Raw genomic sequence first — 25,143 nt, 5'->3', positions numbered from 1 at the left:
ATTTGTTACAGTCGTGGCTCGAAGGGGAGGATGTAGTGACTGAGGTAATGCCGTTCGACGATCTGACATAGTAGCATTAGCCGTTCCGCAAAGAGCAAGCGCTGGGATTGGAGTTGTTATATGAGAGGGAAGGGTTCAGCTGCAACAGTTCATCGACTGTAATATCGATAAAGTAGGTAATGTAGTCACATGTGTTCAGGTATTGGACCTGTTGGCTCCAGGGTTGTAATATTTCTCGTACTGAGCACAATGAGACACCGTCCCCAATGAAACAGGCAGTGTGGTAATGGCGGACACGCCCATGGACGTACTAGTTGCATTCATGGCCGAAGGAAAGTCCCAGTAGGTGTCTGTGCAAGGTGATGAGTTGCCAAGCATGAATTAGCAATAGTGCCCTTGTACATACATTTAGTCTCAGTGGCACCCTCATAGCTAGAATAAGTGTTAACATCTCCAACTGCCCTCACACAGTAAAATTCACCGGGTATCAAGTTATTGCAGCTTGTTGAGTTGACTTCTGGGTTCAGAATGTGAAAATTCACTAAACTAATACTCATCTTTACTGTGAGCAGGCTGCATATCTCGTTAATAGCCACTTGGTGGTACTCGGTACACCGAATGCTTGTCCCATTGGCAAGATCTGTAGGGACAGTAGCAGTGGTAATAGCAGCCGGCATCTTTACAGAAGTCCTAATACCACAAATCAGCTACAGCTGCCCTAAGAACGGTGAATCGATTGGAGCCCGGAATTTCGCCCTACTCACTCTATACGCCAATAGAATGATTTAAAAAAAGATGAGGCCAAAGCTAAGAAGTTCTAGAGGAAGCAAGCTAAGAAAGCCAAGGAAACAAGCTGCACAGCAGGCCTAAAATACAAGGGAATTAGCTGAAGCTGACCATGAAGCTTCTGTGGCAAGAGATAGATAGTAGGCATGCAAACGAACGTATTTCACATGCGAGCCGGCACCACAAGCGAGCCGCCATCTCCAAAACACATAGTAAATGCGACAAATTATAGCTTCATGTTTTAACCATAACAACTTAATTTAATTCCCGCTATAGGTAGATAGGTATTGATAAGCATTTTGGGTGACATATAGCAATTTTAAGGAAATCGAAAGCTTACATTGTTGTCGTATTGAAAATTACGTCGCTGGGCTCCAGAAATATATACATGTCAGTTACTAGAAGATCAACTTCTTTGAAACTCCCTAAAGTAGCTAGATATCATATAAAAACTGTGGAATTAATAGGAAAAGCTAATATAGACCACCGTTGTTGAGATATCAAGTTGTAATCTATCGCATTTACTATGTGTTTTGGAGATGGCGGCTCGCTTGTAGTGGCGGCTCGCATGTGAAATACGTTAGTATATAGATACTACTAGTGGTTGAAATGCATTGCGATCTGGTAAGAATTTGTCGGTGGGACTGATACCGGTACTATGTGCAGTGACGGTGCATAAGTTTGGACACCCCCTATGGTGGGTCCCCTTTAGCGCCCTCCTTACCGCCGGCCCTAATACGCTAGCGTAGCTAATATAGTATCGCGTTTCTCCGCGTTTTTACCCCCTATATCTCCTATTTTCCAGCTATTTCACGATGGCCCCGCGTAGTGAGCTCACCCCAGCGTTACGTGAGCGTATTTGTGAGCTTCATAGTGCTGCTGGATGGGGCTACAAGCGAATTCAGAAGCGATATCCTTTCGTTTCTCTCTCTGGAATTCGTTACACCATCAAACAAGATCGTGAGAGAATCGGTGGTGTCACAAAGCCCCGTACTGGACGTCCTAAGAAGCTAGACGAAGCTGATCGTGAGAAACTGCTTCATGCTATCGCCGAGAACCCGAAAATCACTCGTGAGGATATGCTTGCTGAGGTATCGCATAAAGTTAGTGAAAAAGGTTAGTTCTAAAAAAATTATAGGCATTTTCTAACATTTTTTATAGGTTAAATACGACTCGATTCGACGCCTTCTAAATGCTAAGAATATGCGGAAGTGACGTGGCTCCTAGCGGCCTTATTTAACTGACACTCACACGGTTAAACGCCTACAATAGGCTATAAAGTATCGCCACTTTACGCCTAAGGATTGGGGCCGTGTCTATTGGTCTGATGAGTGCTTTGTTGAACGTGGTATTAGTGTTAAACGGGGGTGGACTCTTATACGCCCTTGAGATCAGCCTCGAGAGAAGCAATGTCAAAGCTTACCCTGTAAGGGTTAAGTAGGTAAAGCAGATGTTTTGGGGGGCTTTTTGTGGCGATTTCCGGCGAACTAGCTTGATTCCGCTATTTGGTGACTCTTAATCTGAGAGAGGAGGTATTAATCGCTTTGTGACTGAAGAATTATATCGTCAAATCCTACCTCCACTGATTGTATACGAAGATGGCATTTTTTTAGCATGGTAATGTGCCTTCACATACCGCAATTATTGTTAGGTAGACATTAGATAAGATGCAGATTGAAGTTATGGATTGGCCGCCTATATCTCCGGACTTGAACCCGATTGAAAACCTTTAGACGCTATTGAAGCAGAAGATATATGAGCTACGGCCCGAGTTGATTCATGCGGAATAATGATGAAACAAAGGAGCTAATTGACTATGGGTTATACCACATTGGGAAGCTTACCAATGGGAAAACTGACCAGGGAGGAGCTTTCTCGGGGGAAAGGGAAGAAGTAGACCTCCTGTGCTCTGATTATAAATGTTTATGCCTGAGGCTCCAAGACATAGAGTCACAGTCACATGATCTGTCCACCAGAATGTACGGGATGACGTCGCCACTTCTGCACACATTGGGGGTTTATGTGGTTTGCAAGGTGTTAGCCCATATTACATTTGCCTTGCTCCTGTTACTTTAGGCTAATACTATGCCTCAAACCCTGTTGCCTGGAAATGCCACAATTGTTCCGACCTGACCAAGAGTGCAGGAGGATCGAAAGGCCCTTCGCATCTTGAGCTTAGGAGCGGTGACCTGCTTTAGGGTTGAATGATTAGCGCTACTTTCATTTTTGTCCCCTTGGCAAATAAGCTTGGAAAGGATACCAGCCATAATGCAGTCAAACGCCCCGAGTGTCCCCCCGGTCGATCGCACCGACTCCGTGCTGTCGGAGGCCGCCTCCTACACAACCGGAGCCGAATGTCCCCCGCCGCAGGGCCATCAGCGACTTGTGTTCACCGATGCGGTTGCCCTCCGATATCTTGAAGAAGACCCCTCGACCGATGTGCTCCAGCGACGTGTAACACTGCAAGGTTATGAAATTTATATCGTTGAGCAATGGGCCTGCTCTCGCGTGCATCCAACATTCATCATCACGACCTATACCGGCGACTCGTCGCATACAGTGATTGTGGGAGTATTGAGTGTTCCGACCAATGAGGATACATGGTCACCTCGGTTGCGGATGTACTTTGACGCCATGAAGCAATGCCACGCTAGAATGCAGGAAACACCATTAGGGACGGTCATGGTTACGGATCTGGCCTCATTTCCTTCTGCCCTGAGTCTGATTCCGATACCAGATGGCGATATCAAAAGACACCGGGAAGACTTTATTGTGAATGAAAACTTAAAGAGACTTGGGTGCGCAGGTCGTGCGGGCCTGAGGCTTCAACGTCCCTCACCAGCGACCGAAGCCAAATTTCATCAGCTATACCGAACGAGCGAGAGGGTTCCTTTATACCATGCGGTCATGGAATTGGTCAGACAGTGCCAGATTGCCTTAATGGTGTTTGACAAACTAGCGCCGGAATATGTAGACGGGCTACTTTGTGATGTGACCGAGGCAGCCGTTAGCGATTGGTGGACAGACATCGGGACAGACCTGTACAACATCGAGCCAGGCGATACTAGCTTAGGACCTACTAGCGTCGCTGCGTTACTGGGCACGTTGCTCGGAGCTCGAAACCGACTGCACGCATATGGTGCCCCCGTGGGGAAAGACGCATTCGACTTCCCCAATCTGAAAAGAGGAATCGGTGGATTCCAAAAATCTCAAAAATTGAGGCGGTCGCGAAGACTGGACCGACTTACGTTGGACCGGTTACACCGCGCCACGGCCAAGGCTGCCAATGCAGAAGGCTGGACCGATGCAGTGAAATCAACTATGGCGGAGCTCAGTGGACAAGGTGGTGAAATGGTTATGGGGATGGTTCGTGGGCGCGACAAAGGTGGCATTGCCGATATCGAAACACTGGATCTTGACACCTTCGTACAGTGCTGCAATGGCGAGAGAGCAAAATGGTTGTGGCTGGGTAAACCGCGCAAGAGTGGCGCCGAAGACGGGTTCACTCGCGGGACTGGATCGGATATGATGTTTACTACCGATGAACAAGGCGGTTATGTCTGGACCAGTCGCAGGAAGCATTCGACAGAGGATTTGAATGCCGAGCGAGTGGGCTCGGGGCTCGATCGCTCTTGGAAGATGCCAGAACCGACCCCTGAAGAAAAAGATCATCGAAAGAAGGGCGTTAGCGGACGAGTATCAGACGCGCGAGCAGGGCTAGGGCGATTCAAAGATGCGGTTGGACTGCAAGGCCTTCGCCATCACCATCATCCTTCACGAGACAGCACCGAGTTGACACACGATCTTGCATACCGTCCGTCCATTGACAGTGACAATGAGGCACCATCGGCAAAAACGCGGACTGACTCTGGGCTCCGGTCAGAAAGAAAGATATCAAACGATATCGAAAAGCTCATTGAAGAGGAAAAGAAACCTCAAGTGTCGCCAACTCCCGAGCCCCCAATGAAAGCTCCAGAAATCCATATCGAACCTGTACCAGAAGATGAGCCAGAAACACAAGCTCAAGACTGGCCCATTACACAGCAGCCTCCAATCATCGAGGAAGATTCAGATATGGAACGCATATTGTCTCGGTCGACGGCAGCATCAACGGATCGCGAACGTGACCGTGAAGGTTCGATCAGCGGGACGGCTGTCATGGCCCTGCGGCGGCCGCAAAGTTTCGAAGAATTCCGAAGCCCTGAGAGCGAGATTGAACGGCGAGACAACTTTTGCGCACGGCATCTCTCGTTCAGCACTGTTGAAGAAGTAATTTTCAATTGGGAGCCACTGGGCGGGAAACCAACATTCACAGAAACCGATAACCTCGAGGAGGCCATCGTTCAAGAAGACATGCTTGCCTCGGAGGGACGCATCTTCAGCTCGCGGATTCAAGAGTTGAGCCAGTATACTGTGCCTTGGGTTGAGCGACAAGTGGATTCCGTGGAAGGTCTCAACCAACTTCTATATGACCGACACGATGAGCTCACCTCAGTCTACCTGGAACGCTTCGCCGACTACCAGAGACTGCGCGAAAGATCCAGTGACATCCTCATAGATGAAAGCCACCACCTCGCCGATGGCGTGAAACGCGTTGAGCTGCTGGGCGCCAAACTGGACTACGAATTACACGTCCTCGAGTCCAAAATCGATGACATGGAAGCTGGCCTGGGCGACTTTGATCGTCACATTGTGAATGTCGAGACGAGAATCAAAGCCCTGATCAAAGGCGAAGAACGGCACGATACTTCCTGGACCGTATGGATCGCGCGATCTATGGGCTTCTCGACCTAACGACGACATTTGTATGATATTTTCTTTTTTTCATTCTCTGTTTTTCCTTTATCCACCATATTGTACATAGTCAGAGATAGACCGGCGATCGTGCCTCCCAAGCCGGGATGGTATAAACGTGAACCATCATTCAAAACAGGCCCAAATTCAGTAGGCCGAACCAGTCAAATAGCCTTACATAGAAACAAAGACCACCGAACTCTCTAGCTTCAAGGCTACCAGAGCTCCTTCCCAATAAATTTCGTTGTCAACACGTTTAGAAGCCCATGCCACCCTGCTTGTTGGCGTTGGCCTCGCCCTGCATCTTCTCGCTGACTTTGATGTTGACATCGAAGAACTTGGACACGCAGCGGTCGAGGCAGACGGACTCGCCCTTGTTGAGGTCGCCTTCGCGGTAATCGGCGGGGACACACTTCTTGGTGCAAGACTCGGTCAAGCTACCGCGACGGGAACAAGTTAGAATGGGGTTCGGGATATACATAGTTCGAAGATGGCTTTGGAATGGGAGTTTCTGCAGTCTTCTGGTTTGGGAATCGAGATAGAGCGCTTGGGTGTTCTGAAGAGCTTCAACTTACCGGTTGAACATGTCCGAGATCATCTCAACTTCTGTCTCGGCGGCAGCGATCTTCTCTGCCGAGGACATCTTGGGGGCACCGCCGAAGAGGAAAGACATGATGTATAATGAATAGACTTGAAATGTAGATGGATGATGAGTAGATATGTGGAGTAGAGCACCAGAGTGTCCAACGTATTCGGAGCACGGGAGGTCGGAGAAGCTTGGGCCACCCGCGTGGAAAAACTCGGTTCTTCCGTTTCTTTTTTTTTTCCTTCTTCTTCTCTTCTCTCAACGATGTGAAAGCAAAGCCAATTTGCTATGCTTTCAATCCGCCCTAGATGGGCTTTATATGGCTTTGGCCTGCACAACAGGTAAGATTTGCATTTACTGTTTACTGTTTTATTCAGTTTCTCCTCGCCATCTCCCATCCCCGTCCCCCCTTAAATGATGATTTATCCCCGCATTAGAACCGCTACAGTGATGTCCTTTTGGGCACTGAACGTACTGGATTTTATCTGACAAAACTTAATGCTTAATTTTGGATCAATTGTGTCTATTTTCTCGACCATTGCTAACCCAAAATCTTCAGTGCAGGACTGCGACTCGCTAGACAATCTCGCATTCAAACTCCTTTGACATCCCGACTAACCATACAGCCAGTTCGGAAGAGTAGCTCTGCAGCATCGCCAGGAAAGGCCCTACAGGAGCGCGTACAGCAGATCAATGATGCCTGCGCAGACCCATACCCTCGCCTGGCGGTGGATACACGCACAGTGAGCTGCGCCGAGTTTCGCACTCGCTATGCCGAGCTCGCCGACAATGATTCAGTAGAAGACACAGTCGTCGTATCTGGTAGGTTCTGCTCTCTGGCCTTTGCAATGCCCATGTACTTAGAATAGTAGGAAGAATCCGTACCTATAGACTCGCAGGAAGCAAATTGATCTTCTTCGATATCGTGCAAGATGGCTATAAAGTCCAGGTGATGTGCAACAAGCGTCGTCTGGACAGTGTCTCTCCGGAGGACTTCAAGAAGTTCTATCGTCTTCTGCGTCGCGGTGACGCTTTCTGTATGTCTTGTCTCTGCCCGGCTTGACTCGAGTGTCGCCGCTAAATGCTGTTCTAGCTGTAACCGGTAGACCGCACCGCACTGGACGAGGCGAGCTCACTATTGACGTGAGCGAGTTGCCCCAGCTGCTTTCGCCGTGTCTGCATGATATCCCCGTTCACGATATCGAGCACGAGACCTCTCCCTACCCTCGCCATGTCCAATTCCTGGCCGATCCCGCGACGGCCGATATCATTCGAGCCCGCGCGGCTCTTGTACAATATCTGCGCCAGTTCTTTATCGACCGATCCTTTATGGAGGTTAGCACCCCGATCGTTGGGTCTGTGGCAGGCGGCGCAATTGCTCGTCCATTTAATACATCCGCCACTGAGTTCCCAGATCGCCAGCTGTCGCTGAGAATCGCACCAGAGCTTTGGCTCAAGCGGTTGGTGGTTGGTGGATTCGACAAAGTCTTCGAAATTGGACCTTCGTTCCGCAATGAGGGTATGCTGAAACATATAAGACCTATGTCTAGCAAAGCTGATGAGATATAGGACTGGACAAAACTCACAACGCAGAATTCACCACCTGTGAATTCTACCAGGCCTACGCCAACCTTGAGAACTTAATGACCATGACCGAAGACCTCCTCTCCGGCATGGCAGCCCACATTCGCGCCTTCAACACAACAGGCACTCTTAACCCCACCACAGCCAACTTCACGGCACCATTCCGCCGCATCGACTTCCTCATGGGCATCGAAGAGGCTACCGGCCACAAACTGCCTGACCTCGAATCCCCCGACGCCCTAGATAAAGTCCATGCCATCTTCACCCAACTCTCTCTCCCACTCCCATCGAACCCAACCCTCCCCCGTCTCCTCGACGAGTTATGCAGTATCTACGTCGAATCACAATGCATTGACCCAACCTTTATCATCAACCCACCCGAATGCCTCTCCCCACTCTCTAAATCCTTCATCCACCCCACGACCAAGCAGCGCGTCGCCGCGCGCGGTGAACTCTTCATCGAAACCAAGGAAGTGGTGAATACATACGAGGAGGAGAACTCGCCCTTCGAGCAGCGCCGCAAATTCGAGGACCAGCTGCGGTTCAACAAGGCTGCGGGTGAACCCGGCGAGGTAGACGAGAGTTACCTCGAAGCCCTGGAGTGGGGCTTGCCCTCTACCGGTGGATGGGGTTGCGGTGTGGACCGTCTCTGTATGCTGTTCACTGGGGCCAAGCGAATTGGCGATGTATTGCCATTTGGCAATCTGAGGGCTGTGACTAGACGACATGGACAGTCGAATAACGAGTGAGGATGTAATATTAGATGTACGATATACTAAGAATGAGGATATAGAATTCTCGACTCCTATTGGATATGTTCTTTACATCCCTGCAACGAGTAACATCGTGTTAACTTTAGTGCAAATAGGCGAATGGCCCTTCACGTTGAAAAGATAGCGCTAAGATAAAACCCTTCGAAGCGGGGAAGGTTTGATTTCTACACACATCATGGAGACCAACATTCAGGTGGCTGATGCCGTTACTGTCAGTCTGCAGGAACTTGTAGATGGTAAGTTGTGTGTTTAGAAACAGAAAAGAGTAGATACTAAGTCATGCAGGAAGCGTATCCTTCGACACTCTAACTAAAGCCTTTGGACCGTCCTCTCTGGGAATCATCGTCGTCAGAGACCTCCCCTCGACCTTCAGCGACCTGCGGGCAAAGGTTCTATCCAATGCCTCGTATCTGGCGGCTCTTCCTGACCCCGAATTGGGTAAGTCTCCATATCAGAGACGTTCCCACACTTTCCCGACTCCAACCGCAAAAAAAAAAAAAACTAACCTCCATGTAGAATCCCTCACCAGCCCAGAATCCAAATATTTGGTCGGTTGGTCCTGCGGCAAAGAAACCCTGAAATCAGGCCACTTTGACACCCTCAAGGGATCGTACTACGTGAACTGCGCTTTCTACCAAGATGCATCTCTAGACAGCGCCCCGGCAGATGGATTCCCAGACCTACCCCAGTATACCGCGCCAAACATCTGGCCTTCGCCAACCAAATTACCCGACTTCAGGGGTAGCGTGGAGTCACTATGCAGGTTGATCATCGATACCGCGGCTCTCGTCGCCAAGGCATGTGATCGATATGCAGAAGCCAACATCGAAGACTACAAGCCTGGATATCTACATCATGTCGTGACAACCAGTCTGACAACCAAAGCACGACTGTTGCATTATTTCCCAGGCAACCAGGAAGAAGAGGCCGAAGGTAGCGACGACGACTGGTGCGCCACGCACCTCGACCATGGATGTCTGACCGGTTTGACGTCGGCCATGTTCCTCGATGAAGCGGCTTCCCCTCCAACTATCGATCCGTCTTCGGGATCTGCCTCTGCCCCTCTCCCTGAACTTTCCCGTTCCCCCGATCCTTCGGCCGGTCTGTACATCCGCTCGCGCACCGATGCAATCGTTAAAGTCAACATCCCCAAGGATTGTCTGGCTTTCCAGACCGGTGAGGCTTTGCAGTTGATCACGCGCGGCAAGTTTATGGCCGTGCCGCATTTTGTCAAGGGGGCTAAGGCTGGTCCTGGACAGAAGATTGCGAGGAATACTCTTGCAGTGTTTACACAGCCGAATCTTGAGGAGGAGGTCCAGCCTGGGTTGAGCTTTGCAGAGTTTGCAAGGGGTGTTGTGCAGAAGAATTATTGAGTTTAGTTTCTATGTACTTTGATTGGAATTGAGTTAATTCAAAGCATCCATTGGGTTTTTTTGGTCTTTCGTATGTGGGAGAACATGATGGGCCAACCAAAACGGAGAATCGCCGAGGGGCGAATTCAGAGGCAAGTGACGCGCTCCAAACCCCAATGCTTTCGGCAATGAATATCGGCATTGATAGATCTTCCAAGTCCTGCAGCCAACTACAATATGATCCAATGAACATCATTGGGGTACCCAACGGGGAAGTCCCACATACTCCCTCCACTGTTATAAGCAGATCCAAGATCTGCCACGCCGGATATCTCATTTCCCCATAGTTTTGAAGTCTAAAATAAGATCTGCGTGTTGATCTTCACTCGATGTATCACTTCCAATGTGATCGTCTACGGACGTACGGAACTGTACCTCGTCCCCATTACGGGATACAGTTATTGAGTGCTCTTTTTTTTTGGGGTTCAGCTGCGAGGAATGCCAGGAATGCCAGTAATGCCAGCAATGCCATCGTCATTATCCCTTTTATGAGACTCGTTTTTTGGGCTTCTCCCCCGCACTATCGCCGATCTTCCCCAGAATTCTGGTCCTTGGCCATGATGCTAGGTGTCCACGATTCTCTGCGCAGATAAAGTAGAATGAACTCGCAATTCAATTCATTTCCTTGTTAGAATTGTCCATAACTATTGCACTACCGTCCTGGCCATCTTCATCCCTTCTCAAACTATATCACCGTTTCCCTCTTCTATACATCTACATCTATCTTAACACCCATAATGTCCCACGAAGAAGGAATCAGTGTCAAAGACACAAACAACTCTTCCCCAAACAGCGAAGACTACGAAACAGGCCATTTCGGCCCCCTAGCCCACGTCAACACAGTCTCAAGTCGCTACCCTGCCTTCGGAGGTGACCTTCAACCAGGTCTATACCGCGTACCCAAAGACCGCAAGCTCGCCAACCCAGCACCGTTGGGCCTTTGTGCATTCGCACTCACCACTTTCGTGTTGGGGTGTCTTAATATGAACGTCAAGGGCATCGCCGCGCCTAATATTATTGTCGGGCCTGCTTTGGCTTATGGAGGGTTGGTGCAACTCTTGGCTGGCATGTGGTATGTTACCCTGTTATAGAAGTGAAGTGTAGGTGTTTTGTGGCTTTTGCTAACAAGATCAGGGAAATGGCGATTGGCAATACCTTTGGTGCGACTGTGCTCTCATCGTACGGTGGTTTCTGGATCTCCCTGGCTATTACTTTTATCCCCGGTGGGTTTGATATTATCGGGGCTCTTGAAGAGGCCGATCATGGGTCTCATGCTATGTTTTATAATTCATTTGCGTTATATCTCTTCGTATGTTATCCACGACAGATATAAAGGAGAGAAAGCTAACTTCGAATGCTTCTAGGGCTGGTTCATCTTCACAACGCTGGTTACGATGCTCACCCTCAAATCCACCGTCGCCTTCTTCTCCCTGTTTTTCTTTGTCGACCTCGCTCTTCTCTTGCTCGCCCTTGGATACTATTTCAACGTGGAAGGAGTGCCAAATGAGAAATTGATCAAGGCTGGTGGACTCTTTGCTCTGCTTGGGGCTTTCTTGGCTTGGTATAATGCCTTTGCTGGTATTGCGGATAGCAGTAACAGCTTCTTTTTGCCTCCTGTTATTCATTTCCCCTGGTCTGAGAAGAAGCGGTCCGCTAGACGGAACTCTGCTGGACAGAGCGAGGAGGTTTGAGGTGTGTATGAGGCGACGGTATGTCGTTCTTTAGACATAGATATGGAATTGAGATCACCTATTTGTTACCTCTTTTTGACTACATTGTGTTGGACCAACATGGTTATATTTTGCGCTTATTCTTCTAAACCTTGACATTGACGTCGACTCTACATTACAAATTTGCATCGCTGTGGGAACAATAAGAATACACGGAATTATTAATCTGACTCCAGTACCTGGATATGTAGTATTCGCATGATTTTATTTGACTAGGATAGAACCATCCCTCCGTAACGCCCATGGGTATCTTGGATATGCCGCTAAAAGGAGAGAAAACAAACGAGCAGACCGAATCGAATCAATCTACGCAAACGGATAGTCCTCCGCAGTATCATCCCCAGAAGAAGGACCGCCCCGAAGCCCCAGTCCGGAGACACCACCAGAAACTTGATCATCAGTCAATCCATTGGCATCATCAAAGGATTCATCCTCAGTCTCCGGTGCACTGCCAATAGCAGAGCTGACTAATTTACTGTTCCGCGCAACCTGCGCAAGACCAGTCTTCGGCCGTGAGCTAGTACCTTTCGGAGCGGAAGACGAAGACGAAGACTTGAAGGGCCGACCGCCCGAAGAAGGAATTTGCGCCTGGTGTCGGAGAGCGTGACTGACTTCGCCATGCGACATTTTGATAATCGCCTGCCACTTGCGCGGGTCTTTGCGCTGCGCCGCCGTACGACCGCATTCCACGCCGTTGATCTCTGTCAGCCCGAGCGTTTCTACCCGGCAATCGCCCCAGAACCACGTGTTGTTTTTGGGCATACGGGTATCGACTTGTGAGGAGTACGCACGGCCTTCCATCACGCCGGAGAGGTCGTAACCCAAGCTGTGGGTGCCGAACATGAGCTCTGCCGCGAGCGGTTCGTAGCAGCGACCGACGATTAGGTGCGGAGAGACGTTACAGGTCCTGCCATTGGCCATGCGGTACCAGGGACCATAGTCGTTCATGCTGACCTGACGGAAGGTAGCGGTTGCTTCTTCCGCGGTGAGGGAGATAGGTTCGGTTGCTGCCTCGGTGGATGGTACTGGGTTTGTACCTTTGAATGGGCCCTCTTGGGTGATGCGACTTGGGTCCTTTGTGAACATCTTACCGGAGATTAGGGCTGTGTAGTGGTCTGCTAGCTGCTCCTGGTCATCGTCGGTGCACCTCGAAAGGCAGAGTTGGATTTTTTCGATTACCATCACCTCCGTCACTTCGCCGACTGTTCCGTTTCTGAGCTGGCTGTGATGGAATTTATGTGGCCTTAGACGGACGGTGTCGTGTACGGCAAGGAGTTCGGCTCCAATGAAGATTCCCTTGCAGTGGATCCTGGCATCAGGCCATTCGCCAACAACGTGAAACTTATGGACCATGCTCCAGGAAGACATCACAGTCATAGCATTCTCAATGGACGGGTGCATGTCTTCTCGCTTTTGCCCATTGAGGTAGGCCTGCCATGTGTTAAAAGGTTTGATGTTACGCAACGGAACATAGGCGTATTGCACCGAGTAAGACTTGTCATTGCCCAGCGGATCTGGTAGAGTCTCAACACGGAAACCAGAGTAGCTTAGTCCGCGTGGACTATCGGGAGTTTCAATGATATTCACCATATGCCCTTCTTCCTCGGGGGTTTGGGTCACCACACCGGCACGCCAGTTGGGCACGCCGTGCCACTTGTTGTCGTTGCCGAATATTTCAATTAAGCCAGTCTCGGGGTTGAGCAATAAACATCCGTCTTCAAGACCCTGCCAGATCCAGAGAACAAGCTCACCACGACGAGGGACATAAGCGGGATCCAGAACCAGTTTCATGAAGTAATCAGAAAGCCATTCGTGAGTCAACACCCAGTCGAGATTGAATCGCTGCTCAATATTTTCATCAAGCTTCCTCTTATCTTTCAGTTTCATAACCAAGATTCTCCAGTAATCTGGTCCCTCTGCGTCGGTGGGGCGACGCTCATTGACGACTCAATGTATGTCAATAATGAATCTAACATAGAGACATTGATGGTAGTACTACTCACTTGGTTGCATAGCCTTTCTAGTTGCCTGCACGGAAGTCCCCTGGCTCGTCTTCATCGAAACACATGGCTTGCATTTACACCTATCCAGCTCGTTCTTGACTAGACACAGGAAATGGGGCAAGAAAGTGACCTGTGACTGGAAATACCGACCGCTTGGATGTCCAAAGAGAAAAGGGTCAAACTTCACATATGATTTTTAGTTGCAAATCAAGATGGGAACACTAGGAATGCTCACCATTGAAGGATTGGTCCCACGTGGTCGTTCGAATAGGCAGTATCCATCAGGCAGCTTCTCAATGGTATGAGCGACACCTTATGTATGCTCTGTTAGTCTGAGAGCAGACATGTGAATCCAAGAAACAGAGAAGAAAGAAGGGAGTAGGCCATCGTGGAGCACAAAGAAGTGAAGGAGCAAACGATAGTTGGGTGAAGCGACAGATGCAGTCACCCAATCAATGCACGTAAAACAACACCGTGCAACACGGCCAGCATGCTACACAGAACGTGAAGCTGAAATATCTGTTGTCAACTCACCCTCTTCAAAAGTGCCCATATCTTTGAGCCAATTCTCAGCAAGTAATTCCCGCCAGCGAGAGTCAGAGCGTTCCCTGTAATTGCCCCCAGGCCAGGTACTCATGTCCCCATCACTGGGAAAGTTCTCCATAGGGATAACATTGACATTGGGATCCTCATTCTCGCTGCTAGAAGACATGTTTGTCTTCCCCACCTGGGAAGCCCAGGGAGTGCAGAATAGATTGTAAGGAAGTTGGGACTAAGCAATGCTGGAAAAAAAATCAGATAGAAAAAAATTCCAGCACAATAATCTGTCTCCAAACAGTGAGTGGAGGGCTTGTACAAGAGTACGAGCGAGGAAGAGTTGCTGATATAATGAACTATGGAGATCCCATAGTTTTCTTGTTGTGGTGGGCTTATCGATAAGGAATGTCGCCGCTTTAACAGGGCGGTGAGCAAAGAGGGATATTATCTTGCCGCTTTAATTCGAGTCAACTGGTTGTACACGAGTAAGTCGAGGAATATTTAGAAGACATAAAAAAACATCAAAGCAGGCTAGCAGGCTATCAAAAGTCCCACTCAAGAGATACGTGACCGGAAAAATATCCCTACTGTACACAGGGGAGATTGATCTGTTGAACATCATTTTAACATTCTAAGATCGGAAAGCTTCGAGATTGTCTACGCTGACTGTGTACATTCAATTCGCAGTTACTTCAACAATGGCCTCAGAGCCAGAGTGCTCTTCTTCCTGATAAGGTGGCGGTGCAACTTCACCCCCATTAGCCCAAACCTTCTGAAGCTCCTGCTCGATTTCCTCGCGGCGCTGCTTCCACTCATCCACCTTATCCAGACGCTTCCGCAGCTCCTGAAGTTCTTTCTCAACACCAAGCTTCTCCTTCTCAGTACCGATTCTCTCAAACTCCCAGACTTCGCCTTCGGCACCCAGGCCAAGATTCAAGTTATAGGTATGGTACTTTTTCAAAGACGCCCGCGTCGAAATGGTGATAAGAGTGATACCTCGCTCCTTGGCATTATCGTATAGCAAGCCCTCAACATCAGAGGAAACAGCTGAAGTGCCTTCGTCCATAAATGCATACCGTGGCTCATGGTAGAAGAGCCGCGCCATGCCCATGCGCTGCTTCTCACCACCGCTCAGGACGTCCTTCCACTCCTTGCGAGCATCCCAACCGCCTTCGCGCTGTGGCAGGTAGCCTAGATGGGCGTCATCGAGAATCTTCTGTAGAGCTGCGTCCGTCTCGCCGGCTTCACGCATGTCGACCTCCGTGTGCGGATAGATCACTTGGTCGCGCAGCGTCCCGACGCTGAGATATGGCCGCTGGGGGAGGAACATGATTCCGTCGAGGCCGAAGCCTCGAGGGCGACTAACCAGGCCGCGGTATACAGGCCAGAGCCCGGCCACAATACGGGGGATGGCAGACTTGCCTACGCCATTTGGACCCGAGATGAGGAGGTGTTCACCTGAATGGACGATGAATGAGAGCGACTCGATGAGTTCGTCGCCGCCCATTGGGTGGAGGGATGGTGCGACGATTGGGACCTGCTCCAGGCGGACTCCATCGAAACCGTTGTGGGTGGTGCCTTGAGAATCGGCAAGAGAGTATAGTTCGGGATGCGAGCCTCGTGGGGTGTAATACGCATCGGCGTGAACACGGTGCAAGGTGGCAATAAGGCTGTAAACGCGAGAGGTGTAGCCAGCGAGTTCTGAGATGTCCTTAATGCTGTACATCATGCGACCTCCAGCATCGGCAAGTGAAAGCATGAGACGCTTGTTGGTGATGAACTCCTTCATGCGGCCGCGCTCGCGACCCGTACCCTCGGGTGCATTGGCCAACTCCAATGCACCACCCGAGCCACCCCAGGCGGGAAGGAAGATGGGTAGGGAAGTTATCAAATAACCAAACGCCGACCAAGAGTACTTCAGGATCATGTCTTCGAGCATGTTGTAGCGGATCTTGAGACTGTAAATGCCCTCCATCCATCGCTGCAGCTCCTTGAAGCTTCTGACCAGGAACACTCTCTCGGTATCAGCTCCGCCGTAAAATGAGATTTCTTCGGCATTGGCTAGAAGTCGAGAGTGCAGACCACGGAAATCTCCTTCCTTCTTGCCCTCTACTGCCTTCAGCTTTCCAAATGGCGGTGATAATTTGCGGAGCACCACGGCTGTGCTGAAGTACCCAGCCAAAATGCCGCTCAGGGCCAGGGGACCGAGTGAGCGGTAAAGTTGATAGTTGAATACGAAAAGATCCACCAGCGGCTTTCCCATTGAGGAGTATAGTGATGCGGCGGCCGTGCAGAACAGGGTAAGATCCTGCGTGATGAATTGATCGGGGCTTTGACCAATGCCACCGTCCAAATTCATCAACTTATAGTAATTGTTATTGTCAGTTAAGTATAAGTCGTGGATATACCGGGTCAACCGAGTGCGGAAGGCGATGGACACCTTTGATTGGAGGAATTTGATCATCGCATTGGTATATGAAGCAAGGGTTCCAATTCCACACCACTTGAGGATACCCCAAAGGAAAGCCTTTCCTTTTCCAGCGACTAGATCCCTCACAATCTCACCATCAAGCCGTGCAATCAATAGTGAAAGATATGTTCTCAGCAAGAGAAAAAGGCCGTGGCTCATCAACAATCCAGTCTCTTTGCTCCCCCATCTCGGGACCATGATACTACCCAAGCTTAGGAACTGATGCAGGAATGCCAAATTCAGACCTGGTTTGGTTGTAGGGGGAGGAATCTGGCTTGCTGAGCCATCATCTTTACTGCGAGCCGATGCCGGGGGGTTGAGGAACAGTCGTCGATGAGCGTCAAAGGTAGTCGGCTTAGTGGGATGGATCAAGACCTTGGAGGTTAAGGAGTCCTTGTATGGCACGTAGATAGTACGAGATCCATCTTTACCCCGGATACCAGAGTTCCGGCGTAATAGACGGCGACCCCGAGCCCGCTCCTTGGCTCTCCCTCGGAACCATTTATAGCCTCCATAACTCGAGCTGATGATGGAGAAAAGAAGGACTATCGTTGCAACCAAGCGGGTTGTTTTGGATGTGCGGCGGAACTTGGAGCGTACGAGATCGGAGTAGTGGCGATATAGTGCCAGGAGGGGATCCTCCGGACGCCGAAGGGTTGACTGGACAGCCATCTTCAAATGGCCTGAGACCTCCGACTCACGAGGTAACTGAGAAGTCCCTAGACTCCGAAGGCCTTAGTTTTGAATGTGTTTCGAACCATACGAAATGCATCTCAAGGTGAGAAAGTTGAAGTTGACGGTTGACGATATGGGTGCAATTGCATGTGAACCTCGGATATGTGGAGAAGCCTCACGTGGGGAACCTTAGAAGCTGACTGTACTTCTGCCCTGCCTTGAACTGCACCTTGATCTTTTGGAAAATGGCTGATAATAATAGAAATGGGGAACACTGTCCTTAACTCTGGAGAGTTTCCCATGGATTACATATCTACTAGTCTCTACAGGGTAGTATTCTTGATACCCTTTGTTATTGGCTTCATTATGTTCAACTTCCCTGTGAAATATTCTAACCCAACTAGACCTCGAGAGCTCGAACCTACACCAACAGGTATAACCCAGTTTGCAGTTCGCAATTTGCAGGTTGGCGTTTGGACTGGATCTAATTTGGGGTTACATTAAATGAAATCAATCACGTTTTGAAGGCCATAGCTCCAGTTACTGCCATATGAGTGGTCCTTAAAAGCATAGAAGTGGCCATAAAAAAGGGGCCGTACATAACAATCACAGTTAATATCCACAATGAGATGACTCCACAGGCCCTGATCGGGATCATCTCAAAAGGATTCTGTTTGTTTTGACTCCCTATGTTGGGAGGTATGATGTTATAGAGTAAAGGAGCAAGAATCCCATGTTAAAACGTAAAAGTAACATCGGCCGAGTAAGTACGACTCTGCACAGCGTGATGACAAGTATTTACCGTAGCCGCTGATGGCTTGAAGTAGCGTGTGAAAAAGGGCCCCTGTGCCTTGCTAGCCTTGCTAGCCCTGTTTAGCGTCAGAAAATGGAAAAAAAGGAAATAAATCCCATTTCCCCCCGTTTCCTTACACCGTATGTTCACGTGACATCCCCCCGACTTCTCTCGACTCCTCTCAGCCCCCGAAAATCCTCACGGTAGAGATATCACATCCATTTCCTGTTCGTTTAGTTTGTCGATTTCGAAACTGCAATCAGTGGGTGTTGGATCACTCCCGGGGCCAAAGGCGGTACGTGCGAAACATCTTCCAGTGCTTATCCAGGAGGTGTGTTAACGTCCCTATTAGCCGCGCTCTCGACCTGAGAGAGTTCTGGCATTGACTCGGCCTTTCAAACCTGGGAACTGTTTCGCTTCGCTTCCTTTTTCCTATATTTATCTGTGTTGGGGCACCTGACACCGCAGTCATCCGAGATGAGTGGAGAGAAAGCCCAAGATTCACCTCCGGAATCCACAAACAAAGCCCCTATGAATACCTCCGGTCTTCCGGGCTCAGCCAGTAAGTGAAATGCGCTTCCTGTTGGCTTGTACTCCAAGTATATATGATTGCTGACGTCGTTTCTTCCGTAGTTGCTGAGTCCGAACAGGGCAGAGGTACCGATGCGACCGAAATCCAGGACGCAACCTCTGTCGCACCTTCCGACCCGGCTTTGTCTTCCACTGTACCAGCGGGTTCCACACCAGCTGCTGCTGAAAGCATCGACACACCGAAGAAACGCCATTTGTTGATTCCGATCCCATCGCGACGATCCTCGAGAGCCAGCAAAAAACAGGGGTCGGAAAAGTCCGATGAAGCAGCACAGGATGAGCCTTCGCGACGGAGTTCCAAAGTGAGCATCTTGCGGTCGAAACGGGATCACAGTCGGGCAAGTAGCCGACGCTCGCGCCAGACTCAGGACGGTGTGAATGCGGAGGAGAGTAAAGAGGCGTCGACTATGCCTGATGACAGCCCCTCAAAGCCTCAGCAGAAGAAGGGTCCATCTAAGCTCCTGGCTTTCTTGGGTTGTTGCTCCTCTTCGGATGTCGACGCAGATGACACTACGTTGCCTGCAAAGAAAACGACCATGCGGCCACCTGCTCCCAACAGGTTGCCTACTCCAAACAAGACAGAGGCTCCTACTGCTGATTCCAGCACTGTAGAATCAACGGAGCCATATTTAGACGAAAAGGCGAACTCCACAGTCAGCGCCGATCAGCCTGGCGAAGAAGACCGCAATGCCCCGGTCCAGGCTGCCACAGCCAGTGTGCAAAGCGAGGGGCCTTCGGCGGTTGCCACGCAGCCGAAAGTTTCTGCTCAGAAAGATCAAACCAACGATGTTACCCCGCCTGCCCAAACGGGAATTGTGGTGGGATCAGTACCTGAAGTGGAGGCAGACGCAGCGAAAGCAGATGTAAGCACTCAGGATTGGGAAGGTCAATCAACCTCAACCACCGAGGACCTCACTTCTGCATCAACCTCAGCCATGCCTAAAAATTTTGGCACCGACGGCCAAGAAGAAGTAACCTCTCAAGAAACAAAACTCCCCGTGGTGATCCCTCCGCCGCCACCACCGCTGCCACCTGCACCCCCTGCTCCTGCTCGAGGCCACTATGAGGACACAGGACATCCTTTGCTCCCTGCACCCTTGCCTCACTTAAGCGACCGAAAGTGCTTGGTTCTTGACCTGGATGAGACGCTGGTCCACAGCAGCTTCAAGGTGAGTCCCCGTCATTTTCACTATGCGCCCAAGGCGTATCATCGTATCATCGTATCAACTTACTCATTATTGATTTCATAGGTTTTGGAGCGTGCCGACTTCACCATTCCAGTTGAGATTGAAGGTCAATACCACAACATCTATGTGATCAAACGTCCTGGCGTGGATGCCTTCATGAAGCGTGTTGGTGAGCTTTACGAAGTGGTGGTGTTCACTGCCTCGGTTTCAAAGGTCAGTTGATAGTTAATGGTTTTGGCGAGTGACAACACTGACTCGAGTTATAGTATGGCGACCCTTTGCTTGATCAACTGGATATCCACAATGTGATTCATCACCGCTTGTTCCGAGAGAGTTGTTATAACCACCAGGGGAACTACGTCAAGGTGAGCTTCTTTGTCCTCTTTAGTGATTGAGAATAACCTAACCATTGTCCAGGATCTTTCACAAGTCGGTCGAGACCTGAAGGAAACAATTATCATTGATAATTCCCCCACATCATACATTTTCCACCCTGAGCACGCGATTCCCATCAGTAGCTGGTTCTCTGACGCTCACGACAATGAGTTGCTCGATCTCATCCCTGTTCTCGAGGATCTTGCAGGGGCCCAGGTCCAAGATGTCAGCATGGTCCTGGACTGTACCCTCTAGATGCCTCGACGGGATCCTTCTTACGCCTGAGATATCCATTTTGAGCGAATTGTTTTCTTTTCTACGCGAGAAAAGCCCTTTCCTTTTGCGTTTCTCCAGCATTGCTGCCATTGATGGTAGTCGCCCTATTTCCTACTACCAATCCGATTCCCCTTCTCGACGACAGAACATGGACCCATATGGAACTGGTATCCTACTGGGCCAAGGCCCCCCGTCTCTTGCATTTGTTGTCGTTCTTGGATAGCACATTACTCTGACCATCTTCGACCTTTTGCATTGCAATTTTGAATTTGTATCTCACCACGCTCCGAGCGAGCCCAATTCCCCTTTTCCTTTTTTTTTATCTTCATCCCCTGTGCTTTATCAACACCCCCTCATGTCCTGACCTTCCATTTTTGTGTGTATTCTCTCCCCTTCCCTTCCCAACACCCAACAAGTTCACTTTTTATGCATTCTGCAGGCGTCGCCTGGTTATCATATCCCCGCTGTATCCCCCTTATGTTTCTCTTTTCCCATTTCTGCCTTGCTACATGGCCTTACTGCCTCGATCTCAGCTCACCAATACATGGGCATACATTTCATTGTGTCCTCTTTTGCTGGGGCTTCTACCTGGCAGCGGTATACATCTCCTTCATAGTGAGCAGTGTCTAATAATCCCCTTTATGCTGCCAAAGTTGGAGTGATTCTTTCATGCAATGTACATGACGGCTCTCGATGCTGTACATAGCCCCCGAGAAGACGTATCCAGAAAACAAAATGGAGCAAGTTGTATTAGAGTAAAAATGAATTCAACATTAATTATTATCTATCTACTATGTAACTATGTATAAGTTAATATGTTAATAAGTTGAAGTGCCTCGGGGCTATCCCGCATCGAGACCGCATTAAAACTATGATGTAGTCACCTCAACTTTCCCGAAACCAAGTTTTTAGTTCTTTACCACTAAGTGCAACTTCTTTGTTGTCTCTTTGTTCTTTCGAGCTCATCTTGGATTTCTTTTTCTTTTAAACCTATTGGCGATCACCTCCCGATAAAACCGAAAGCTCCCCGCAATCGCAATTCCCACCGCCCACCTCCAAACATCCCACATCTCTCACGCTGGCTGAAATCATGAAGAACAAGGAGGGCTGGGACGGAAAAATGAGGATGGAGCCAAAGGCCGTTATTACAAACTCGGAGGCGCTGGAAGATTCAGATTACTCGGATCCGGATGCACCCCCGGTCGAAGAGATTGAGGCTGATGAAGGTACGGTCGCTAGGTTGCTTGCTCAGCGCTGAGCGGTCATTGGTGAGCTATGGGCTAACGACTGTTTAGATCTATTGGCAGATGAAGATGTTAATGCAGAGGTAGGCAGATAGCCCTGGACTTTCTGCTGATCGACACGCGCGCGCGACGTGATTGCTAATCGTTGTTCTGCTGTAGGATATTGACCTCGTGCATTGCCGGATATCGTCGATTTCTGCTCTTAAATTGGAACGCTTCCCTAAACTTCAGGTACATACCCCCAGCGACCGTGGAATCCGCTTGTGCCTAGTAGCGGAGAGGGGCATTACCACTTTTTCCTCGAAGCTCAAAAGCGCGACGGCACAGCATTCCTTTGTTTCGCCCAGCTAGCTAACGCGCTGGGATATACAGAGACTATGCATGCGCCAGAATCAAATATCACGCATCAACTTCCCTCCAAATGTCGCCGCCAGTCTCACCGAACTCGACCTCTACGATAACCTCATTTCCCATATCAAGGGCCTGGAAGAGTTCCACAACTTGACGAGCTTGGATCTGAGCTTCAACAAGATCAAGCATATCAAGAATATCTCGCATCTGAAGAAGTTGACCGAGCTTTTCTTCGTGCAGAACAAAATCTCCCGTATCGAGGGCTTGGAAGAATTGACAGGAATCAAGAACTTGGAGTTGGGCGCGAATAAAATTCGGGTTCGTACTTAATGATACATGCGTACGAGGTGAACAATGGAAAGACTGACACGGGGTCTGTTCAGGAAATCGAAAACTTGGAAACACTGACGGCGCTGGAAGAACTCTGGCTTGGGAAAAACAAGATCACTGAAATGAAGGTGCGCAATTGTCACCCGACATACCATAACAAGTGAAGAAGCTGACATCCTCTCAGAACTTGGACAGCCTCTCAAACCTTCGCATCATCTCCATCCAATCTAACCGCCTCACCAAAATCACGGGTCTCTCCGCTCTCCCCAAGCTTGAAGAGCTCTACCTCTCTCACAATGCAGTAACAGACCTTTCAGGGCTGGAATCCAACGAGACCCTGCGCGTGCTCGACTTTTCCAACAACCAGGTCTCCCATCTTGAACATCTTTCTTCACTAAAGAACCTCGAGGAGCTCTGGGGCTCAAATAACCAGCTTGCTAGCTTCGAGGAAGTTGAGCGCGAGCTCAAGGATAAGGAGAAGCTGCAGACTGTTTACTTCGAGGGTAACCCGTTACAGTTGAATGGACCAGCTGTTTATCGGAATAAGGTGCGCTTGGCCTTGCCGAATATCCAGCAGATCGATGCTAGTAAGTGTCTCTTCTTCCCCTCTTTCTCTCTTGCGGTATATACATGGTTTCGGACACAGTGCTAATTCGTACTCCACTCTACAGCATTTGTCCGACTTTAAGGGAATGAGGGTAATACGTTGATGTCTGTTTTATACTCTGTCTACTTGACTAATGGCTACCACGTCTTACGTTCTATAATCAAGTGTGAGCGAGTTGATACTTTACACATGGAATGTGGGGACCTATGAAATTGACGTCGAAAATGACTGCTTCTGGGGCTGGCTATGGCTAGCTCGACATTCGTAACTTACCTGCCTAGGTAGTAACGAAATTGTACATTGACATGGGGAGCCAACAGAGCTTTCACAAGAAGGAATATAGAGAACAAAAGGAGTGTTAACAAACTCCGCATAAGCGAGTAGCAAGTGCCTTACAGCACGAATTCACCGAAAAGGCCGATCGGTCCTATAGTTACATTGGTCAATCTCAATCATTTCCAGGATCGATGTTGGGAAGAGCTTCGTACCGTGTCCAATCAAAATCAAAAGTTTGCCTCCGCGATGAACAAATTTCCTTGTAGATTGGATGGAGTAATGTGTGCGGTCATCGGAAACAGTTTTAGATATAGCGACCAGACAACTCTAAGGAGAGATCGGCTCAATTGACTCTTGGTAAACCATATAGGACTGTGATGTTGTGCGCATTCTACATCATATGTTACTCTATATATACAATCATTCTTCCAAGACTAGACAGATCCCATCCTTTCCCGGGGTAGACAACCTTGACAGTTACCTTAATAATGTTGATGATTCCTCGAAGATTTGAGTTGAAGAGTTCACTCTTCCCAGATGATGCTGCTCAAACCCGTCGACGAATTACTAGCCTGACCGGGCGGTCCAACCTGCAAATTGGCGACTAGTTTGCCGAGCTCTCCACTCTGTGGATTCCTTGCCACGATGGCTACGTTAGATGAAGCCTGGTTCCCAATAGCCACCAGAGTACCCTTCTTATTGACGACAAAAGTGCGGGGAATGGTGCCATATGAAGAGCTGCTTTGGCTGAAAGTCACCGTGCCATTGGAGGAACGAACCAGGGTCGACATGGAATCATTTGGAGGGAATCCTTGATCAAAGCGATTCGAAACGTAAAGAGAATTCCCAGCCATACGAAGCTCCGCCGGCACAGCCCCGGCCGGTAACTGTCCACCTTGGTATGGCACAAAGGATTGAGTTTCTTGGAACGCGAGACAACCGGAGCGTAAGTAGGAGACAACGAACGCATTGAAGTGACCACCTAATTCACTGACGGTGTACAGCATAGTCACTGGAGCTTGTGCTGAGTCCGAGCGATTGGGTTTCCAAAACAGCCCGTGGCGCGGTCCACTACCAGCGGTGTAATTGAGACTAGGGCATTCATTTAGGCGACCCGAGTTCTGATTAATAGCGTACACGCGAACCTGATCGGCGCCCAAATCCGGAACAAGGATGAAAGAACCGGTTGGATCAAGGATCACCTGGTGCGGGTGCGGTGCATCCTGCTGAGGTTTGATACCTGGCTGGGACAGTTTGTAGCGGAAGACCTGTAAAGGCCCCTTATCGGACCTAAGGGGCAGGGCAAAGGTCGAAAGGGCGGAGCCCCCGCTGGTGAATGTTAGTCCGTTTATATACGGGGGAATAGATTTCACTCACTAATGTGCAACAGCCAAATACGTTTCGTACCCGTGTTTACCGCCATACATAGTACTGTGAACAGCAGAGCCCACGTCTACGGTCTTCGCGAGCTCCGTCAGTCTGCCATGCTGATTCACAGAGTAGGAGCTCAACGAGCCATTCACAGTTGCATTGCCTGCGTGATCGGAGCAATAGAGTGTGCGCGTTGACGAATCAAACGTAAGCCAACTAGGGGCATCACCGCATGTTTTCACAGACGAAGCAATCGAAAGTGAGTTTCCGCTATCAAGAGAGAGTGTGTAGATGTTGCCGTCATAGTGGGTGGCATAGAGGGTGGCATAGAGGTTCGTGGCAGCTGCTAGGGAGATGAAGAATGAAAGATAGCGAGACATGGTGGGATTGGG

At 49.4% G+C, this 25,143-nt stretch overlaps 12 protein-coding genes across 12 annotated transcripts; 7 read left to right on the top strand and 5 right to left on the bottom strand.

Annotated features, from left to right (window-relative positions):
- Positions 1-195: 195 nt before the first annotated feature.
- On the bottom strand, positions 196-677 carry N7447_006337 (uncharacterized protein; the record flags this gene model as incomplete). The annotated part of the gene is made up of 2 exons (XM_057230599.1): positions 196-350; positions 407-677. 2 exons carry the CDS (start codon positions 675-677, stop codon positions 196-198), a joined length of 426 nt encoding a protein of 141 aa, XP_057085689.1.
- A 924-nt stretch (positions 678-1,601) lies between these two features.
- Positions 1,602-2,305, top strand: N7447_006336 (uncharacterized protein; the record flags this gene model as incomplete). Its single annotated transcript, XM_057230598.1, is given in 4 exon segments — positions 1,602-1,889; positions 1,948-1,997; positions 2,068-2,212; positions 2,228-2,305. 4 exon segments carry the CDS (start codon positions 1,602-1,604, stop codon positions 2,303-2,305), a joined length of 561 nt encoding a protein of 186 aa, XP_057085688.1.
- A 749-nt stretch (positions 2,306-3,054) lies between these two features.
- Positions 3,055-5,580, top strand: N7447_006335 (putative Sin3 complex subunit (Stb2); the record flags this gene model as incomplete). The annotated part of the gene is made up of 1 exon (XM_057230597.1): positions 3,055-5,580. One exon carries the CDS (start codon positions 3,055-3,057, stop codon positions 5,578-5,580), a length of 2,526 nt encoding a protein of 841 aa, XP_057085687.1.
- A 256-nt stretch (positions 5,581-5,836) lies between these two features.
- Positions 5,837-6,253, bottom strand: N7447_006334 (Tim10/DDP family zinc finger protein; the record flags this gene model as incomplete). The annotated part of the gene is made up of 2 exons (XM_057230596.1): positions 5,837-6,017; positions 6,156-6,253. 2 exons carry the CDS (start codon positions 6,251-6,253, stop codon positions 5,837-5,839), a joined length of 279 nt encoding a protein of 92 aa, XP_057085686.1.
- A 221-nt stretch (positions 6,254-6,474) lies between these two features.
- On the top strand, positions 6,475-8,499 carry N7447_006333 (uncharacterized protein; the record flags this gene model as incomplete). Its single annotated transcript, XM_057230595.1, has 5 exons — positions 6,475-6,507; positions 6,793-6,988; positions 7,039-7,203; positions 7,260-7,685; positions 7,736-8,499. 5 exons carry the CDS (start codon positions 6,475-6,477, stop codon positions 8,497-8,499), a joined length of 1,584 nt encoding a protein of 527 aa, XP_057085685.1.
- A 199-nt stretch (positions 8,500-8,698) lies between these two features.
- N7447_006332 (uncharacterized protein) lies at positions 8,699-9,896 on the top strand (the record flags this gene model as incomplete). Its single annotated transcript, XM_057230594.1, has 3 exons — positions 8,699-8,759; positions 8,809-8,961; positions 9,040-9,896. 3 exons carry the CDS (start codon positions 8,699-8,701, stop codon positions 9,894-9,896), a joined length of 1,071 nt encoding a protein of 356 aa, XP_057085684.1.
- Positions 9,897-10,672: 776 nt separating this feature from the next.
- On the top strand, positions 10,673-11,626 carry N7447_006331 (acetate uptake transporter family protein; the record flags this gene model as incomplete). The annotated part of the gene is made up of 3 exons (XM_057230593.1): positions 10,673-11,007; positions 11,070-11,244; positions 11,300-11,626. 3 exons carry the CDS (start codon positions 10,673-10,675, stop codon positions 11,624-11,626), a joined length of 837 nt encoding a protein of 278 aa, XP_057085683.1.
- Positions 11,627-11,971: 345 nt separating this feature from the next.
- N7447_006330 (uncharacterized protein) lies at positions 11,972-14,395 on the bottom strand (the record flags this gene model as incomplete). The annotated part of the gene is made up of 4 exons (XM_057230592.1): positions 11,972-13,611; positions 13,669-13,849; positions 13,904-13,980; positions 14,203-14,395. Coding segments are annotated over 4 exons (2,091 nt in total), but the record flags the coding sequence as incomplete, so codon positions are not given.
- A 486-nt stretch (positions 14,396-14,881) lies between these two features.
- On the bottom strand, positions 14,882-17,347 carry pxa1 (putative peroxisomal ABC transporter (PXA1); the record flags this gene model as incomplete). Its single annotated transcript, XM_057230591.1, has 1 exon — positions 14,882-17,347. One exon carries the CDS (start codon positions 17,345-17,347, stop codon positions 14,882-14,884), a length of 2,466 nt encoding a protein of 821 aa, XP_057085681.1.
- A 1,273-nt stretch (positions 17,348-18,620) lies between these two features.
- On the top strand, positions 18,621-20,551 carry psrA (putative general stress response phosphoprotein phosphatase Psr1/2; the record flags this gene model as incomplete). Its single annotated transcript, XM_057230590.1, has 5 exons — positions 18,621-18,705; positions 18,777-19,903; positions 19,985-20,134; positions 20,188-20,286; positions 20,339-20,551. 5 exons carry the CDS (start codon positions 18,621-18,623, stop codon positions 20,549-20,551), a joined length of 1,674 nt encoding a protein of 557 aa, XP_057085680.1.
- Positions 20,552-21,662: 1,111 nt separating this feature from the next.
- Positions 21,663-23,185, top strand: N7447_006327 (putative protein phosphatase PP1 regulatory subunit Sds22; the record flags this gene model as incomplete). Its single annotated transcript, XM_057230589.1, has 7 exons — positions 21,663-21,798; positions 21,868-21,899; positions 21,976-22,047; positions 22,189-22,485; positions 22,551-22,625; positions 22,682-23,084; positions 23,169-23,185. 7 exons carry the CDS (start codon positions 21,663-21,665, stop codon positions 23,183-23,185), a joined length of 1,032 nt encoding a protein of 343 aa, XP_057085679.1.
- A 719-nt stretch (positions 23,186-23,904) lies between these two features.
- On the bottom strand, positions 23,905-25,131 carry N7447_006326 (lactonase family protein; the record flags this gene model as incomplete). The annotated part of the gene is made up of 2 exons (XM_057230588.1): positions 23,905-24,709; positions 24,758-25,131. The coding sequence occupies 2 exons, from the start codon at positions 25,129-25,131 to the stop codon at positions 23,905-23,907; spliced, it is 1,179 nt and encodes a 392-aa protein (XP_057085678.1).
- Between the last annotated feature and the right edge of the window lie 12 nt (positions 25,132-25,143).

This window comes from Penicillium robsamsonii (genome assembly GCF_028829455.1).
Source record: "Penicillium robsamsonii strain IBT 29466 chromosome Unknown utg000003l_segment0_segment0, whole genome shotgun sequence".
Lineage (NCBI taxonomy): Eukaryota > Fungi > Ascomycota > Eurotiomycetes > Eurotiales > Aspergillaceae > Penicillium > Penicillium robsamsonii.
The sequence above is the reverse complement of the archived record's forward strand: the minus strand, read 5'-3'. Positions and strand labels throughout refer to the sequence as shown.